This window comes from Temnothorax curvispinosus, unplaced genomic scaffold (genome assembly GCF_003070985.1).
Source record: "Temnothorax curvispinosus isolate PA1 unplaced genomic scaffold, ASM307098v1 QBEX01001787.1, whole genome shotgun sequence".
Taxonomy (NCBI): domain Eukaryota; kingdom Metazoa; phylum Arthropoda; class Insecta; order Hymenoptera; family Formicidae; genus Temnothorax; species Temnothorax curvispinosus.
The window spans coordinates 447719-467767 of record NW_020211567.1 but is presented as its reverse complement, the minus strand read 5'-3'; the positions used below and the strand labels follow the sequence as shown (position 1 = coordinate 467767).

The 20049-nt window shown below is 41.3% G+C and overlaps 1 protein-coding gene across 2 annotated transcripts in view; it reads right to left on the bottom strand.

Annotated features, from left to right (window-relative positions):
- The window catches only part of LOC112468439 (low-density lipoprotein receptor-related protein 2), a 45262-nt gene extending 30658 nt beyond the window's left edge, over positions 1-14604 (bottom strand). For both annotated transcript variants that reach the window (XM_025037612.1, XM_025037623.1), the window contains exon 1: positions 14015-14604. In XM_025037612.1, coding sequence (XP_024893380.1) covers positions 14015-14189 — 175 coding nt within the window. In that variant the 5' untranslated portion in view covers positions 14190-14604. The remainder of the gene's footprint in view (positions 1-14014) is intronic.
- Between the last annotated feature and the right edge of the window lie 5445 nt (positions 14605-20049).

Sequence of the window (20049 nt, the reverse complement as noted above, 5' to 3'; positions counted from 1 at the left end):
CACTTCATATTATATATTGTCTTATTATACTATTTATATAATGAAATTAACATTAATTCTATTAAATAATCATTTTAATTTATAACAATCATGAGCTGACGGTGTCGGCTGCCCATATAAGAATATAAATATGTTACTGCATAACATTATACTCAATATCTCGTCAATTTAACGAAAACAATGTTGATTTAACTAAACCAATAGAGTTAAAATAATACTGTTTTGTGTTAAAATAATAAATTTCGACATACATGGTAGTTAAAAATGTTATTTAATTCAAGGTAAGGGTTTAAATTTTAATATTTAATAAGTAAACGGCACAAAAGATCACTCAGGAGCGAGTGCGTATACTTATTCATTGATTATTTGATATCGGTCACTCGGCATAATCCGCCTCGCTATGGGTACAGGTGTGCAACAGGCTTTAGCAATGATATAATGTATTATTAAGTAACGTATCAGGCATGCCGTACGCTCGTCCTATGACATCGGCACGCAGCGTGCAGCGGCGGCGTTCACCTTCGCGCTCGCGTGAGAGGCGGATGCTCTTTCAGCGGCGTCGTTCGTACCAGACGGTGCAATAGCCAGCCGCGTGTACCGCCGCATCGACACGTCGCGATGCAACGTTGTGCACACGATGACGGGGACGGATCGCGCACGCCAAGAGAGAGAGAGAGAGAGAGAGGCCGGGCGCGGGGGGCTCGCGAAATCCGCTGCGATTCGTAGAGACTAAACACTTTACGTCGACCTTAGTCCGTAATCAGGCGGAAAATAGCTTGTTTTGAAGTATCGCAAGCGGGTCGCGTTTAAAGCCAAAGATAGTGCGGTTTTGCTTATCGATCGGAGCATCGTCAGCGTAACGGGGCTGCCTCCTGATGCCGGCCGAGGCGGATGAGGATGATTAGATCATCGCGAAAGGCCGCTGCATTCCCGCATTCATTATCAATGCAATTATTTATTGGGACTGTATCAAGGAGCCGCGTGCTCGGCGCCAAGCGTGTGCGCGAGCGGCGGAGACGTCACTAGGGGCCCGTCGTTATATATACGTGTATTATAATCTATACGCGAAACAACTGGTGCAGAGAGAGACAAACGTTTATCATATAGTAACGGCCGGATGACTGATTCGATTCTTAGTGGGATCAATCAATATCTCGAGGTCTCGTTGCATAAGAAAAAAAATCTCTTTATCTTTGCCCTACATGCCAGATGAGCAAAGACATTGCAACGTGATGTCGGGGAATTCAATGATGAGTATACCTTCTACCGCATTGAAGCGTAATTTTCTTTGTAATTTCTTACGATGGGTATGAGGACGATCAGAATGATGCTGTGACTATTGCACTTTGTATTATTATATTATATAAATATATAAATATTAATAATATTTTTAATATATTCCTGTACTTTAAATGTATATAGTATATTTTAATATTATAATATTTTTGTATTATTTAATCATATAATATGAAATATTATATAATTATATCTATAATATAAAAAATATATGATATATACATTTATAATACATCTAATATAATGTACGTTAATATTTATTTAATATATATTATTTATGTGTGTAATTTTTATTATATATATATAATATTGTATGTGTATGCTAAGAGAAAAGAAAAAGACAAAGTGCATAGAAAAAAGACAAAAGATTAAAATTCTTTACCTTACGAAAAGAATATGATTTTTTAATAGGCACTCTTCAATAGGCACTCCTTCCTGTATCATTTTCTAATAATAATCGAAGAGATATTGAGAAGATACGATCAGTTACAAGTCAATTGCAGAAGTCATCGACGCGTCCAGAGGAACGTCCGAAGAAATTGGCACAGCGCGGCCTGGATCGCTAATTGGATCACTCAGATCAACGAACGCCGTGCGACACATATATCGCCGGCAACAGCCCAGTGTCATTTAGACCACCCGACGTATATCGCGCTTGTAGTACATATACGTGGTACAAGGCCACGGCAGACGAATGCTCGATTGATATTCCGACGAAGAGAAATCTCTCGAGACCTCTGCTTCATGATGCCAATTCTCATCTTTCTTTCCACGACCTGGTCATGCATCAATCAAACCGTGTAAAGCTATCCGAAAGTTCGATTAAGCTCGAGAAAGAAATAGATGGGATAGCCAGATTAACTTTTTTTCACTCATGAAATCTCGAATCAATCAGAAATGATATTTCCTTCGAAAATATATATCTATTGTTATATGCATGTATATGTGTTTAATATTAAAAAATATATAAAAATGTGCATTTTTTAATACTTAGTAATAAAAATGTTTTGGTTATACCAACAATAATATGTAGAAAAATGCATTTCTGATCATATCAGAAAGAATTCTGGTTATCGTAATTGAATTTCTGCAGGTTATCTCGATATTTTATTACTAGAATATTTGATAGACTTAGTTATGAGTAGACATCGGATTTTTTATATGGAGATTGGTGGAAAAGAGCAATTATATATATAATAACTAAGATCATGTTATTTACAATATCTATCATATTTCTACTGCAATATGTATGTTAGGTATAAATATGTGGAATATTATAAATAACAAAATCTTAGTTATTAAGTAATTGTTCTTTTTCACCAATCTGCGTATAAAAAATTCGATGTCTAATTATGAATACGATTCGTATCTTTCTGGTTGAATCTACCAGATTTCCAATTCATGCAACCAGATATTAAATTTCTATTAAGAATCGTATGCTAATATGACGTGTAGACTACATTCTTTGTCTGAAAGATAAACCTTTATTATTGTAATTTTTCTGTTTTCTCGGATAATTTCCATACCAATTATTCAGAAACAGAAAAAAATTTTTTTAATTTTTTGTTTACTTTTCGAGTAAATGGAAGAACTCGTGATATAAAATTGACATCTGTTAATTGCATCTTGTAACTAATTATTATATTTGTCATTTTCCTTGTCCTGCTGAATCAAATAGACAATCGTGCTTGATTTTAGTTTTTTAAATCATGAAAAGATATAAGCGTCGTAAATAGATGCCAAAAATGCATTTTTTTTTTTAACGAGAATGACGTTCTTAATAATATCGAATCATTTAGTCCGCGTGTGAATATCGCGGGGAGCACTGTAAACAATCTAATTAAGTAATCCACGAGGATGCAGCCGTATGCAAAATTTCGCGAAAACGTGCACCTAATGCGCAGCGAGCGGTTAAGGGTGCATCGACACGCGAGGTATATACAATCTCTAAGCCGATTGTGATATAGGAGGGAATTAGCGAAACGTTTAAGGTAATTAACGCTTGGCGTGCTAATACACGAACGTCTGGCTCGTTACACGTCAGTGAACGCAATTTTCGTTTCGAATACTTTTCTCGGGCGCGCGGAAATCGGACACGATCGAGTGGCCCGAGCTTAAACGTCGAAAATAACAACCCACGAAACGAATCACGAGATGAGAAGATAAATCTGATCCTGCATACTTAATTACATCGCGAGGCGGGTAACAAACATCGAGTTCCTTCCTTTCAATTCCGACATAATGCCGTTCGGGGAAATAGAAATTTTCTTCTCTGCAGCTATCATCTCGACTCCGTTCAACGCACGGAGTGGAGTGGAGAGATCAAAAACATGCAATTACAAAAGCATGAAATAAGTGGTCGCTATAGCTATTAGTTGTCATTAGGTTGTAACCATTGTGGGAAAATGTCTGTTTTAAGTGGCCGCCGTGAGCGATCGCTGATTATTAACTCGGCGCGCTCGAGAGGCGACTTTTCGGATTTCTGCCGCGAGGGAATTAGGCCCCGCGCCGGGTCTGCCGCGAGAGACCAGGGGTCCGTTTTCTATTGCTGAACTGGCTGCACTAGTTCAGAATTTGTTTCCTTTTCCTTTCGGAATGCGGAGTAAAAGAGATAAACTCTGAACTAGTGCAGCCACAGTTCAGCAATAGAAAATAGATCCCGTCAGGATTATACCGCCGCGAGCGGACGTCCCCCGGGGCGATCAATTCGCGCGGTTATTTCCCTTTGGATCACCCGGTATGACGAGCGCGCGACACGTCGGTCGCAGGTCGCACTCGCGGCGATCTGTCGCGCCGCCGCGCCGCCGCGCGCGATTTTCGTGTGACTGCTCCGAAGCCATTGACCTTCCATCGTTTATGTGCCACTTTGTAACGCTAATTCGATTACGTGCCTATTTATCCCGGCGCCACTTCGTACTCTTATCGGGACGCAATCTCGCGTAATCCGAGATTCGCAAACTCCTAACCAACGCACGGCCTATTGAGTCGAGATTCCTGAAAAGAGGGGATAGGTATATGTGGACGTCTCGTGGAATTCCTTATATCTGCGAAACCTACTTTTTTAAAGTATTCATCGCCCCCGTATCGATCTCCGTATCCTCTCATCTCGCACGTTTCGCCTCGCTCACGCCGAGTCGAGTAGATCGGCTGGAAAAAATCGGCCTCTCGTGACGAGGTAAAATTTTTCGACACAGACGAACAGAACGCGAGAAAAACGAAGCACCTCGGATCGAATCCAGTTTATTCTTAAAATAATTACGTTGTATTAAGTCATGACACTGCATAAAACACGTATAGGTATCCAGTTTGGTCCTAAATAATTGTGTTATCATTACGTTGCATAAAACATATTTTTGTTATCGTATCTCATATCTAGTTATTACAGACCGATCGTTTATGACGAAATTCCCGATACTCCGCGGGGTACCATTTCATTTCCCCTCCCCATCACACCAGTTCGAGGGGGAAAACGATAAGGAAAAATTGTAGCGGGACACCCGTTGTGCAAGCAAGTTACATTGTAAACATTATATCACGAGTTAATGCGGGATTGTCATTGCCGTTAAGAGGATCTTCTCCTCCTCCTCCTCCTTGCTTGGCTCGCACACGTGCAGGCCTCGCCTTCGATTTGCCGCGCTCATTCGAGCGCGCGAATCTGCATTCAGTCCGGGGTTTAATGTCCTGCAATTCGGCGTGTGCGTGTGCAGGTAGGCGCACTCGAGAGAGTGCGCGCGCCCGCTTCGAGTGCACACGCACGTGTGCATGCGTGTGCGCTCGCGCGCGCGAGCGCACGCACGCGAAATGCACACACTGCACACTCGTGAGAGACCTCGAAGAATCCGCTGAGTATATAGCTCGCCCGCTAGAGAAGCGAATCTAGACTGCGGACGCTGTACGTATATAGGGTGGCGTAATTCGAGCGTGCGGTGTGACCGATTAGCGTGTCAAAGAAAGAGAATTCCACCACCGTTTTACGCCTCCATTCAGTTGCTCGCGGTTTTGGGCCCCCAAACTACAGGTCCAGCCCAATAAAAGATCGCCCAAGTGCCATTTCTGATTGGAGTTTGTACTGTAAAATTTGTCGACATCTTTTACAAACTTGTTTATTTTTCATTTAAGTGTTACATCCAAATGAAAATGTGATTTAAAATAATAAAATAAATTTTATTTTCTTGTGATTTTGAGTCCTCAAAAGAGCCGAAAAGATATTGGAAAATCGTTCGAATGTTATTTCTGATTAAATTTTGTACTGTAAGTTTGTTGACACCTTTTATTAACTCATTAATTTTTCATTTAAGTGAGTTACATCCCAGCTACGATGAAGATGTAATTTAAAATTTAATAATTTCAGTGAAAGCATTAATTTAAGCGTAATTTTTAAAAACTCCAAATTAATGAAAGAATATGTACTTAATATTTAAGTTAATGTTTGACGATTTATCTAACAATAAACTTCATTCATTTATGTATTAATTTCAAAAATTATGTCCATTAATATTATCCTGATCTATTCCTAATTAAATTCTTCACAGAACAGAAAAGTAAACGAAAAATATGTTAACCGATATTACCGACAACACGGTTCTTCATAAATGAAACGGTACTTCTTGGAAAGTAATACTTCAAACAGAAGAGAAGTTGATACATTAAGTAGATGAAAATGACAAATTTTTGAGCAAATAAATTAATTCTGGCGTATTATAGCGAGTCTTTGGTCTTGCAATTGATTATGTATCAGCGACAAATATTTGTTTAAAGTCACCCCAACCCAAAGATTACTCCAGCAGCATAGATAACAGATAACGCGAGAGTGCATGAATAATTGAATGAATGAGAATAGAACAATGCGATGACTCTCTTTGTAGACACGCGCTATTCATTAAGAAATGTCGTTAAACGGTATTTTCAATGAATAGGTACATAGATTTATTGTACCTTATATGAAAACCCATTATATCTCGTGTCGACACGTTCTTCAAAGGCATTTTTCAGAGACATTCTCAAAGACGCTCGCGGTGCCACGTGATTACGTCTACAATTACAATGTTACTGGCGTTACTGCAGCCTAATTAAATTACAAATTAAGTTTAGCGTTTCTCCATTTAATTAAACAGCGGAAGAGCTGCTGAAAGAAAGCTTCAATTTTTAAGCGTGGGATATTTGCTTCTTCAAAACGTTGATTCAAGATCCAATTACCGGGATACTTAAAGCCGAAGATAAAAGAATTGCAACGGTGTATTCGTCTCGTGGTGGCAGATGTTCTTAAAATTAAAAGTCTTAAAAAAAACATGCTAGAACTATAATCAAGGCCTTTCCTCTCTCTCTCTCTCTCTCTCTCTCTCTCTCTCTCTCTCTCTCTCGTTTTTCTTCCTCCCTTTTTATCTCGCTCGGCAAACACTAGGCCGCGATTCGTTGAAACACGAAGAGCCGTTACACTCGCTCGCGCGCGCGCGCGCTACGAGTTTACTTCTGGTCTCGTGGGTGAAAGTTGATGTTTCCCACGCGGGGTTGGCATCAATTTGCCATCGGCCGGAAAAATCCGCCGCGATCTCTCGCCGATATGCAGGTGACCCTCGGCGTACGGTAATTCACGGTAAATGGAATTATAAAAGTCATCCGCCAAGTGGAAATGTACCGTTTCAACGTCCGTGCCCCGGACTACGCCGCTCAAAATGTATCGGCATGAATGATACGATCGCGAGGGTCTCTGCGGCTTCGGCAGCGAGTAGAGAATTCGGGTCGCGAGGGATGCATCGGGGATAGCTTCCTAAGACTCAATTGCGTCAGCACCGTGGAGGAAAGCAGATGATTTCAATGATATATTCCTCAGAGAGAGAGAGAGAGAGAGAAAGAGAGAGAGAGAGAGAGAGAGAGAGAGAGAGAGAAAGAGAGAGTACAAATGATGATTATATTGTGAGATTATTATTCGATTTGTTAATTTTGTTATTTATTTTTTACATCTGTCCATTTTTTTATTTTTTTTTTTACACGTAATTTTATCAGATTTGTTCTTATTGCGTTCTGAAGAAGACTAACAATAAATAAATCGAAACTATTGATATCTATATTGTTCTAAATAAATCGGTTTTTATTTAAACTCTCTTTCGTTGTTGTTCGAAAGCTGGCCGTTTATCTTTCACACTTATAAATGAGTCGTTTGTTCCACAGATTCTTTAATCCTTCCAGAGGTATCTCGCTCTCCCGCAAAAAAGAGATCTAGATCCTTTTTAAAATAAACTCCGGAATTATACGCAAGCGGAAGATATATATCGACAACGGCGCGCAACAATGTATTGACTATCAGACTCCGTTACCTTGTACACGGGCAGCCTGCGAAATCGTTCGGCACAACTTGATAAACGTTTGTTTCTCTCTCTTTTTTTTTCGCGACGAACCATCCGACACGTTCCTCTTTATCGGGCAATTCCGCGATACGCTCGCGCGTGCTTCCTGCAATCCGTGACGTCGACTCAAAATACGCGCTGATAAAGTGCATATTCAATCTGAATCTTCCAGTACGGAATCTGCAACGCGACACTTTTTTTCTCCCGCCGAGACAGATTAGATACTGCAACATATAATCACGGCAGATTCGTTTTTCGACGTAACCGGCGCGGAAAAAAAGCGCATTTTACGCCACGCTCTCTGTCGCAGTGTAAGTAGCGTAATGTAAGAATTATTTCTATACATTTATATATAGAATGCCGTGAAATTTTCTTTCGATCGTAAATGAAAGATCAGTCAAATTGTATACTCAATTTAAGTCAACTAATGAAGTTAAAGATAATAAATTTCCATACATGACGGTTAAAAATAATAAAATGTTATTTAACTCAAGACAATGGTTTAAATTTCTTTTAATATTTAACAATGCAGAGAAAAGATAGTAAAATCGCGATTTTAATTATTTCAAGATAACCCTATTCACGCCAACGTATTTTCCGCCCTTTTTAATCCTCGCATCATAACTCACGAACAAATTGACGAAATTTAATGTTCCAAAGCGCAAATTAAAGCTACTACTTTTAGCTTTAATTTGCGCTTTGGAACATTAAATTTCGTCAATTCGTTCGTGAGTTATGATGCGAGGATTAGAAACTCGTTAAGACACGAAAGGGCTGGTTGGAGTGAATAGGGATAATTTAAGATTAAGAAAATTTTGGCGGATTTCCGGCGCGTCAAAATTGACATAGATCGCTTAATTCGTTTATCCTCCCGCCGTTTCTGCAAAAGAGAGAGAATGAATTCGTTGAGGCCCCGTTCGGGCTCAATTAACGCGGCCAATTAGCTAACGGCCCACGCCGACGAAGGAGCAAAAGCCGCCGCGCCGGTGCAACATTATAATATATGCGCGCGGAGAGCGCCGGAGGAGAGTGCCACGCCGCGCCGCGCACAGAACGGATACATACGTTTTTCGCAGGTGCGAAGGTGCACGAATATATAGGCGCTGGCATAGGCGTGCGGACATAATTGTGCGAACGTGTTACACGAGTACGTATGTATATACTGGGCGGTACGATTACGACAACGACGACGACGACGACGACGACGACGACAGGCGACGAGGACGACGACGACGAGCCCGGTGGAAAGCCAGGGTCCCGCTATCCGGTCGGCCGCTAGGCCGAGGTGAACGAACCTGAGCCCGCCTACTGACTTTACCTGCCAGCCGCGAGGAGAGCCCAGGCTATCTCTCCTCGCGAGCGAACACGAGGAGCAGCAGGCCGGGAAGAAGGACAGCACGTTCGGAGAGAACGCGGCCGGAGCCCTCTCGCTCGCTCGCTCGCTCGTTCGCCCGAAGAGAGAGGGTTCCCTCCTCACCTATAAATTTATTTCGACGCCTCACGTCTGTCCACGCCACGCTGGCCGCCCGTGTTTTCCAACCGGGCACTCCCGAGGGCTCACCTCCGACAGCCTTCGAAGCGTACAACACGTTGTATCAATGAAAGTTTGCTTAGCGGCGAAGTAGCCTTCGCTAGCGCGGTTATTCGCGAAGGCGGCACATGTGCATGGGGAAAATGCGAGTAACGATTCTTTCTCGCCTATCATTCCGGCGCAAATAAATTCTAATCCAGTTAAATATTATTATTTCTTCAATGGGATCTCCACGTCGGAAGGAAAGTTCATTTTGGACGCACGATTTTTCTCGCGGATGAGCCGAAGTGTAAATACAGAGCAACGGGAATAACGCTCTCATTTGAGTTACTCCGAGGCGGCCTGATGTAATACAAGATAAATATTTTAACGAACGTATATATAACTGTCATCTCTTTGCCTTTACTATAGTCGAGACGATAAATCCGATACGTAACGACGGCCGATCGATCGCACGTGACGATGTCATGTCTAGACTCGCAAATGAAATCACCAGCGACCGCGTACGTGCGTAATCACTGTTTAAAAAGACACGGGGCCTCTCCGCTGAAACTGTGTAATTCGATCATTTTCTATAAATAGAAATCGATCGACGAAGCAGCCCAACTTTTAACCGGAGGTCGTTGATCGTCGTGATTCTTTTTTTTTTCTCTCACTCGCGACATCGCGAACGTTGTTGTTTGCCGTTTCTTCTTCCTCGTTTTTACAAGAGTTTGCGCTTTCGGTGGCCGCGCGCGGCATCAGGCAGCCCCGTTTGCCTATCGGCCGATCGTGGCTTCGTGAGTTTCCGCCGATGCCGCTATTCGATTTCGTATTCAGGAAACGTCGTTTCCTCCGACCGCAAAAAAAAAAAAAAATGTCATCGCCCCGAGGGAGAGCGACGTGAAATTTTACTCGGGAAAATTTCGGGAAAACCCGCAACGCGCAACGAGGTTAAACGTTTACGGGGGCTAAGCTCAGCTTTTTTCCATTTATTCCCTTGCTTTTGACATTGATCGTAAATTTGAGTGCGGCTTGTCGCGAAAATTTCCACAGATATCGAGCTGAAAAGTTTCGTGAAGCAGAGTTTGACCCTGAGATACTTATAAGTAATAGCCGTTAAGTAAATAGTGTAAATACAGCGTTTGAATGTCACAAATGTCCGACTGAAAATTTCTCAAATTTTCCTCGAACAACAATAACGTGATATTTTGACAATTAGTAAGGCCGGGTTTGGTCGGCCTAATTAATGTCGAAAATTAAAAAGCCGCCGTCCAATCGGATCTTCGCTAAGGAGAGATCGGCTCTAAATACGTCAAAGAACCGCCGACTCTTCGGGGGAAGGGGGGAGGGGAGGAGAACTTTCTCGCCTTCTTCGCGCGCGTGTTGCAGGAATCAGAGCTTGCAAACTCTTGCGGCGCTCTCGAGTACGAAGGTCGTTTCGTTGACCCACTGATTCGTCCCACTTGTCCCACCCGCGGCCCACAATGATGTGCATGAGCTTTTTTGCAGTGGCACGGTGGTTTGCGAGGTGTGAAAAAGTTGCCGGAAGATCTATAAAATGACGAAGGCGCTTCCACATTTTACGAGACAATTCGTTCTGAAATTTTTATTAAGACGGATGAGTTGTTTGCATTTTTGAGTTATGTATCAAGCGTCTCATGAGATTAAGGATAAATGACCAAGCGTGCTTGTTATTTTATTTATGATATTTGATTTCATTATGTTTCTTTTGTAAATAAAAATTTGAATAAATATACATCAAATTTTAGAAAGAGAGAGAGAGAGAGAGAGAGAGAGAGAGAGAGAGAGAGAGAGAGAAGTTGACATATATTCGAAATTTTCAAGTAAATTACTGTTTGCGCTAAATATTTAAGGTGTCCTCTGTAAAACAAAATCACAACAACAACAGAAAAAAAGAGGTGAAACGACGATAATCAGTTTATTTAACAAACAATCTAATTTAACAAAGATTCTTCGTCGCTATTGTACACGCGTAAACGAAGAATAAGGAAAGAATGTAAATGAGAAATAGATAAAAAATACAAAATCCACCTTTCAAGCCAAGCTGTATAGGAAAGATTCGCCGATCGGATTGATAAGTTTTAAATGGTCGACGTACTCCGGATTGAGTAACGAGTTCATCGTGGAAGGTCAGAGATTTAATTTAGCCAATCGTCAACATATTGATATTTATCCTCCGCGCCGCTGCCCCGGCGTTATCTTCACGATTACACGTATCACGTGTGCGTCAAATATGTGAACGTGTGTTTTCGTGTATATGCGAACGAGAGAAAAAGATCTTTTATTAATATCGCTCGCGGAATGACTTCACGCGGATCAATAAGGTATAGGTTGCATTGTGCCATCAAGGCACAACGTTCCATTTGTCTAGCCAGAATTGCGTCGTTAAACTTCGAATCTTTACGGCGACAAACAGGTGATCGTTTGATCGGAGGATGAATCAATATAACGTTCGAAAAAACATCTTGTACGTCTTCCGAAATTTATAAAAATAACTTTCACATCATCGTATTTTTATGCCTTCTTTTTATATAATAATTCCGTGTTAAAAAAAAAAACAAATATGAATATTATATTAATCTTGACAAAGCAAATTAAAAGTTTTTCGCGGGTGTTGATTAAGGCTGCAATTTGGAATTGATATTACAAACGAAGAAGAAAAGCGCTCGCTGAAGTTAGATTTATATTTCTTTTCGCGCGGCCTTTTTTTTCTGTGCTAGGTCAAAGTAGCCTGAGCAGAGTCAACGTAAACTCCTACTTACGATATATTTCAAACACATATCGGAAAGGCTAATGAACATTTAAATGTCATCTCTCATTTTTATTGGAGCTTTTGAATCCCGGTGAATTATTTGAAACGCGAGAGGCGATCGTATATCGTTATCGAGAGAAAACTATTTTCTTCAAACGCGTCCTGGCGTCTTTTCCGGTCACACAATCCAAACACGAACATTGTGTCATACCTTTTTTTGGAGTCATACGAAACCGGTTTCTTATATGGGAAATGCGACGCGCCGATCCTGGGGAGAGGATCACTCGCTCGATAAGAAACAACTGGAAACTAGGAAAAGGATCTGGATAGATCTGTTCGAAAAATTCGGCACGGCCACCGGTTTTTAATCTCTCTCCACACCACGCACGCGCGAAACCGGTTCCCGACTTTTCTATACCATTACCCACTTGACTCTCCCTCTACCGTGATTGCAAGAGAGAGAAAAAAAAGCAAACGTAACCCATTACACCGCGATAACAATAGATCAGGCAGTTCGCCGCGTTGGTGTTCAAGGTGACGAAAAAGAGACGGGCCCGGATTGACCTTGGTTCCGCTGGTTCGGTTCCCCGAACTTCCAAACAAACGGATATAAACAGGTGGCAGGTCCCGGCGAAATAAGCTTCTGTATTCGTAATAATGGAAAGAAAAAGAAAACGGTTTACCGCACTCAATGTGATCGTGCGACTTGGATTTACGAGAAAGGTCGGCTTCAAATTCGGAGCCGAAACTCGAAAAGCTATCGAGGCTGTCTGATTGCCACTTTTCACTGGCGAATCAAATCCGATCGAGAAAAATCGGCGCACGTTCGAGGGATTCACGTTCGCCCGACTCGTCGATGCTCGAGGATCGCGAACTGTATCATTTCGACGATCGTTAAGTCGTTCGATCGAGCGAGAGATTTTTGAATCTTCTTTTTTTAGGCTCACGTATTCATTAGCAGAGGTATTCTTTGCAACGCGAGCTCTTTCTAGCTCGCATGGCTCAGGTTTTGCATTGTATGCCCCCTTTCCAAAACTTTCGCTCGCGGCAAAGCGGAATATTTAGGGAAACAAGGCGAGAGGGATCGGGAAGTCGTTTCATGGGGCAAGACAACGGTGGAATTAATATATGTGTGTGTGTGTGTGTGTGTGTCGCTTGCAAGAAAAGGAGAAAGCAAAGTGAGAGAACAATATCTTCGACGGGTTTTAAAATCCTCGATAAAATCGACGTGGTGGGCCCGATCACGTATACGGCACACGGGGCTACGGTACTTTGGCAGAAGTGTGACTGCCGATGTGATTAACGGGATAAACGGAGGATCCAAAAAGGATGAGCTCCGACGAGCGCGCCGTTCGTTTCTGTGTTGCCGCATTTTTCTCACACGATATAAACAAATGGCGAGTGTACTAAATGGAAAAAAAAAAAAATTTGCAAGTATATGCGAGCCGGAGAGTCGCGAGTATCCGAGACGATCGGACCTCAAATCTTAGGGCCTTGGCACATAAAAAAACTTAAGCAGTAAAACTTTAAGCAGTAAGAAATCAACAGTATGGATTCGCTACCGCTTAGGGCCGTGCCTTAAGTTCTTGACTGTGATTGGCTGATTTGCTTACTGGTTGAGTTTTACTGCTTAAGTTTTTCTATGTGCCAAGGCCTTTAATTACGGCTGAAATTCCGAGTGGATTATCATTCGATCTTGGGCTTGGAATTACATAACGAATGCAATTGCCTCGCACATCTTCGAGATAAATCGCGCTGCGGAAGCAATAACCCAGATAACCACAATGTCTCAAAACGGGACACATAGGACGTCTTAAAGACGTCTTAAAAACGTCTTAAAGACGTCCGAATCGTATTTTTCCATTTAACACACACCAAGACGTCTTACGTCCCGATTTTGGACGTTGTGTCGTCTGGCAATTTGCTGACCGGCGTTTACGAAACGAATGGGGGGCCCGCTGGCGAAAGCGGGGCGCCCCCTTCCCCCTCCCGGCGGCGGGCAGAAGTCGCAGATTTAAAGTTTAAAGAGCCCCGGGATTCATAATGTATTTATATAAGCGCGCGGTGAGGCGGAGGATTTTTACTCACCCGATCGGATGGCCACGACGTCGGCGACGCCGAGGAGGACGGCGAACGCCGCGGCGGCGACGACGAGCGTGCTCCTGGCGGTCCATCGCACGGTGGGTATCCCGGCGAGGTGGTTGCCGGCACCTCCGGAAGCGCGTTCACCACCGGAAGGGCCGATGCGCGGCCGCACAGCCATCGCACGCCGCTGTCCCTCTCCCCCTTTCCCTCCTTTTTTCCCCCCTTTTGTCTTCTCGTCTTCTGCACTTCTCTTTATCCTTCGCTCTCTTTCACCCGCGCTCCTTCCAAGAGAGAGAGAGAGAGGGAGGAAGGGAGGAAGAAAGAGAGAGAGGAGTCACCAGAGGTTGCACGCACTTTGCACGCAAATATATGTTTTACGCGTATCCTCTAGATCTAAAATCTCCGCGGCACTTCCCTCCAAGATTTTTCCCGTTCGAAGAACTCGCGAGTCCCGCGCGTGAGGACGTAGGGTGAAATAAAAAAAAATGTGCGCGCGCGCAACGGGATAAAATTAAAAAAAAAAGGTAAAACGACGACGCGGCACGAGCGAACGCGAGCTCAATTCATGGCTCGTGCGTGCGACGTCTACACGGTCGCAATCATCGGGCGACTGACGCGAGTGACGCGACGCGCCGCGGACGGACCCAACATGGCGCCGTCTTAACCCCTTCCAATATCTCTAATCATCGTGGACGGAGGTGGGGAGGGCCCGTCGCCGAGTTTGGTAGAGGAGAACTCGCGCGCGACTCGCTCCGATTTCAAATTCTCCGGAGTACCTATGTCGACGGCCGTTTCTGGAGCGAAGTGCGTGGAATTGATTTTAATTTCATTAGATTGAATTAACAGCTGCGAGAAAAGCGATTGACTCTAATAGAATATAATTTGAGACGAAAGAAGATTTTCATCGCGAATTCAAATCTTCTGAAATAAAAATCAATTAATTTTGATAATTTAATTAATTAATTAGGATAAGGAATTAACCTACGAAATTTGTTCTGTCGATATTCTCGCGAATTTTAATTACAACGACGCCGCGACGTAATATTTTACAGTATTATAACACGACGCCACGTGAGCGCTTAGTGTATTTGGTTCTTTATATTTAAATTTACAAGAAAAAGCTATACTTTTGTTTTTAAATTATATGTCGATCTGCACGGAGAAAATTTTATGTTAAATTTTACTATGCTGCCGCACTAACTGCGGACCATTCAATGCTATAATAATGCTATGATCGTATCACTAAATGCTATGGACATAGTAATTTTACACAAGACTATAGCATTTAAACTTGGGCGTCTTGATGACCCGCAGTTGGTGCGGCAGCATAGTAAAATTTAACATAAAATTTTCTCGGTGTGGTGTAATAGGAGTGAAAAAGAATATTTGTTAAGTACGTCAGCATATTGTTTGTCCTGCCGGTCTTCTTATACACTTTCCGTACATTAATTTTTGATCGAGTATAGTCACACAAATGCCAATATTTGATATGAAATTCTTTTGAAACAATTACAGCGTATGTTATGCGTACAAACGTGCGTTTTGCGGTATCGCGTTTCTTGCTTATCGTCGATCTTCATGATGACACGTACGATCGATACACTATAATGACATTCGGTGCATTATCAGCATGTTGTCAAATAAATTAAAGGAGCTATTTTTTACTGTAAAAAATAATATTTGTAAGAAATTAACGAAAATGTATAAATAATAAGAATACTAACTTATAATAAAATATATCCTTTAAATACTTAAAATAAAATTATAAATAATTGAATAAAAAACAATAGCAGATGATTTTTCACATAAAACAAATTATAAAAATAAAATTGGAAATTAATTATTAATCGTAATGTTATACCTACGTATAAACAATGCAAACTGTTATTGTAAGATCAATATGGGCATAATGTATATGGGACATGGGTATAAAAATAAGAAAATTATTTAGAAAATACTAGCGAATAATTTCTGTCATGAAAACTTAATCAACTGGAAAATTGTGAACAAGCACGATTTCAAGCGTGCGAAACGAAAGTCGGAAGGGTCGCGCCGGCTTTTCATATGGGCTCATGTCAGTCCCCTAATTCAAGCGACGCGTTTTATGCGATTATGCGTCAAAGGAGAGAACGATTTCCGTGGAAACTTTCTCACGTGGACGGCAAAACGCGTAACGCGCAGTTCCTTTATTTGCGATAAAAGAAATTTAAGTACCGCTGTCATCGCTGAATTCCAGTTGTCAAAGTTACTTAATTGAAAAAATTATATCTACTTATATATCCTTTTATTTCATTATTTATACTTTGTTTAATTTGACGTGGTGTGTGACATATAAACTAAATACGACGTACAAATAATATAAAATGTATATATTGGTCAATTACATGTAGTAAGTCTCAAAATAGGAGATTATCTCCAAGAACTAATTTTTACACTTATAATTAGCGGTACTCACCATGATCCGCATCGCTGATTTGTACAGCTGAACTTGTACGTAGAAATCCAAGAAAATTGAAATTATATAATTATTATTATTCACTTCAAGCAGTTGTTAATACTTTGATCGTTTTATATCTACTCTGCAATTTGCATTATTATCGACACGCAACACTTGGTGTATTGCAATTCTCGAATTTATTATTATTTTCAAGCGACTCTGGAGCCTCGGAGCTCTTGAATTTTTTTTCCGAGGGTTCACCTTGAATCGTTTGTCACACGTCAATTATGCGAATTCGGAAAATTCCGCTCGATGTAACTGAAAATAACAGCGTTGCCCCCTCCCACCCCCGCATGTGAAGCTTCATCACGAGTTTGTAAGCGGTTGCGATGAAAGATGCGTACAATTCATATGATGATTCGACCGTTGGCGTTCGATGACCGTCTTTAAATCGCAAGGCGAGGAAACGCGAGGAAAATCGTTGGATGCGATGCTCCACCGGTTGGCCTTGCCGCGTCTGACGAAGCGGATTTTCAGATAAACTGGCTTAATTGACGTCCAATCGTATCCGGTCTCCGTTGTATCCCGTGCTATTAGGAAAGTCGAAGAACTTTGAATTAACATGCAACTGTAGCAGCAAATCAAACATTAATATAACGACAAATTTATTCCGTTTAGATTTTGTCTTCTTTTCTTTATCTTCATTTGAGAGAATGTACTTTAACTTAAATGCAGAAAGTGTAAGAAATGCATTTTAGATAATTATCAAATACCTATATACGTAATATCTTGTATAAATATTTAATGACGGATAAATTGTAAATATACATTTGTATTTTAAGAGGTTTTTGAAATACAAACAGCGATATATAGCTATATATATTTATTATAGCATATCTCTGCTATAATCTTATTGGTTGGTTGATCAAAGACACCGCTCGTCAAACTTCGCTGAATTTCTATCATTTCCTTCGCCATACTCAAACTGTTGTTTGTATTTTTGAATTTTTAGATTCCTAAATTTTAATATCCCGGAACTTCTGAAATATCGCTCGTCGTTATTTGCTATTTTTAAAGCTTCTAAATTGTAGGTGACTATGATTTGGGTCGTGAATGAGGATATGATTTGAAAATATAAATAAAGCATGCACGTATAATATTTCAACGTGCAGATTAAGATTATCTTCAATTAGTCGCACACAGCTGTGCCGGAAAACATCATCAATGAGCGCGCAGTTATACAGATATATACAGATACACTCCGTTCTTTCACGGGGAATTCCCCCGCCCCGTTCCTCCTGCGGGAAGGCCCGTACCCATCCGTGCCTTTTGACTTCAGTCCGATACGTTGCGCATTTTCTCGCGAACACGTTTATTAACGACGAACGCCGCAAATGCCACAGCCGCGCGCTCTGCCGCGGCGCGACCTTTTTCCATTGTCCCGTGACGTATTAGATGCGCCCGCTCGCCGCGATGTCATGTGCCATGGTACCAAAGTGGCTCCGGCTTCTGAGACGTTCCGGATTTCTCCGAATCGTACGTAAATCAATCTATCTCCGCGGTCCTCCCGCCGCGCGCGCCGGTTGCATGCGCAGTGCATTCTGCAGAATCGAGTAACAGTTGGATAATGATAATAGTGTCGAACAAATTTACATATACGAGCGTATAGATTGCATACGTTCTATTTTTACTTACCTTTTGACGAATATTAAACTAAAATGTTTTTTTTTTTTATTTATTATGGCAGAAAACGAATTTCCTTAATTGTTGCTAAGGAAAAATTGACTTCTCTAAGGTATTTTATTACATTTTCCTGTCTACTTTTTATACAGATCCAATCCAACTTTTTCCGCATTTTTTATCTTACCGGAGCAGAATTAGCTTATTCATGTATCCTTAATTTCTCTTTCGCTAATAATAAACTAATAAATAAATAAATATAACATAATAATATAAAGTTGTTTTTTATACTGATAATACTTCTTGGCTATGAGAAGAATCTAAATAATCAAATCTGAAAATAAATAAATATTATGAATACAATTATTTTTTATATGTGTAAGTAATTTATACATGTTGTGTATTGTGTCTGCCGGTTTGAATACATTTTGTTTATTAAACTTGTTATTCAAACTTATTCTATAAAATTAAAATTAAATTAATTACAATTATTTCAGATTCTCCTTAGGTCAGGAAATAATGAATTTGACGAAACATAGGAAAGATTTAAAATATCTCTCTACATTTCTCAATTTGTTGTTGATTAAATTACTGTAACATATATTAAAAAGTTAATTACAGTAATTTAGCATTTTTTTCCACTATATATTTGCTACAAAAATATCTTTGACGATCAATTAATGTAGTGAAACTCCACCGCCTTATAATTTATTATCATATATCATAATAACTTCGCAAAGTATATAACTTTCTTCACTTTATCAGTCGAAGGAGAAGAGAGTAAGTCTATTTAATGAGCTGTAAATAAGTTATGCATATTCTTTACAAAACGGTCAATAACCCAGCTTAGCCCAGTTATAAGCCGTGCATTGTAAGAAACCGGAAGGAGCGTTATCTCTTCCACACCGCTTCCGATGGCAATCAGGGTGTCCACGGCGAAATCAGATCGGTGCCGGCGGTGCCGGTCAAAGGTCAGGTCAGCTGCAATTTCGCGATGCACGAGCATCAGCTTTTGTTACCATCGCGTCCCCGTGTGGTTTCGTTCGGTTGACGTCCCCGTTACGTCGCCATTAGGGCCCGGCGCGGCGCGGCGCGGCGGTGTACGCGTGCGCGCGCGCGAATTGCGTGAGCGAGCGGAATAGAGGAAAGGTAAGCGAGAGAGAAGAGGAGAGCGGAGCGAACGAGCGAGTGAGCAATAGAGAGAGAAAGACAGAGAGAAAGAGAGGAGGGGGGGCTCGAACGAGAGAAGGAGATGGTACTTAGTTATTTTGCTCGCGTGCTTGTGGGATTGGGTGTGGAGTTGTGTATGCGCGTCGGCTGGTACGGACAGGTACCAAATGCCACAAGGTCAAAACTCGCATACAACGCAGAGAGCTTGGTGCGCGCGCGATTCCCTCTCCTCTTTCGGTCTCCGGAGAACTCCAAGGATCACCGGCGATAAGATATAGGGAGGCAAGAGGGAGATGTGCCTCGTGACGCCGCGTCTCCGCGCGCGTGGCGTCGCGTCGCATCGCCACATCGCCATCAGGCGAAGGTAAAATTGCTTCATCGGCGACGCGCATTTCTCCGTGTTGCAAAACAAATAACTTCCGCAAATTCCTCGCGTGATACGGGAGCACGAATTTTTGCGCCGCTCGATGCTGCGATACCTTCGTCGCGATCGCGATCGAGGTTTCAAGGATGAAATATACTCTCTCGTCGATCTAAGTTGTACGAAATTATATTTAAAGACGTGATTTACGTCCCTATAATATGTAATGATTAATTTGATTATACATTTTTTTCTGGGAAGATTGAGTAAAAAAAAATTTGTACAAAACACTTTTTAGTGCTGGTGTATATTAACCCAGAAATCTACTCGCATAGTGCAAATTAAAAATATATTTAAACGGTTTTCATAATTTATTTTTATTAATAATTA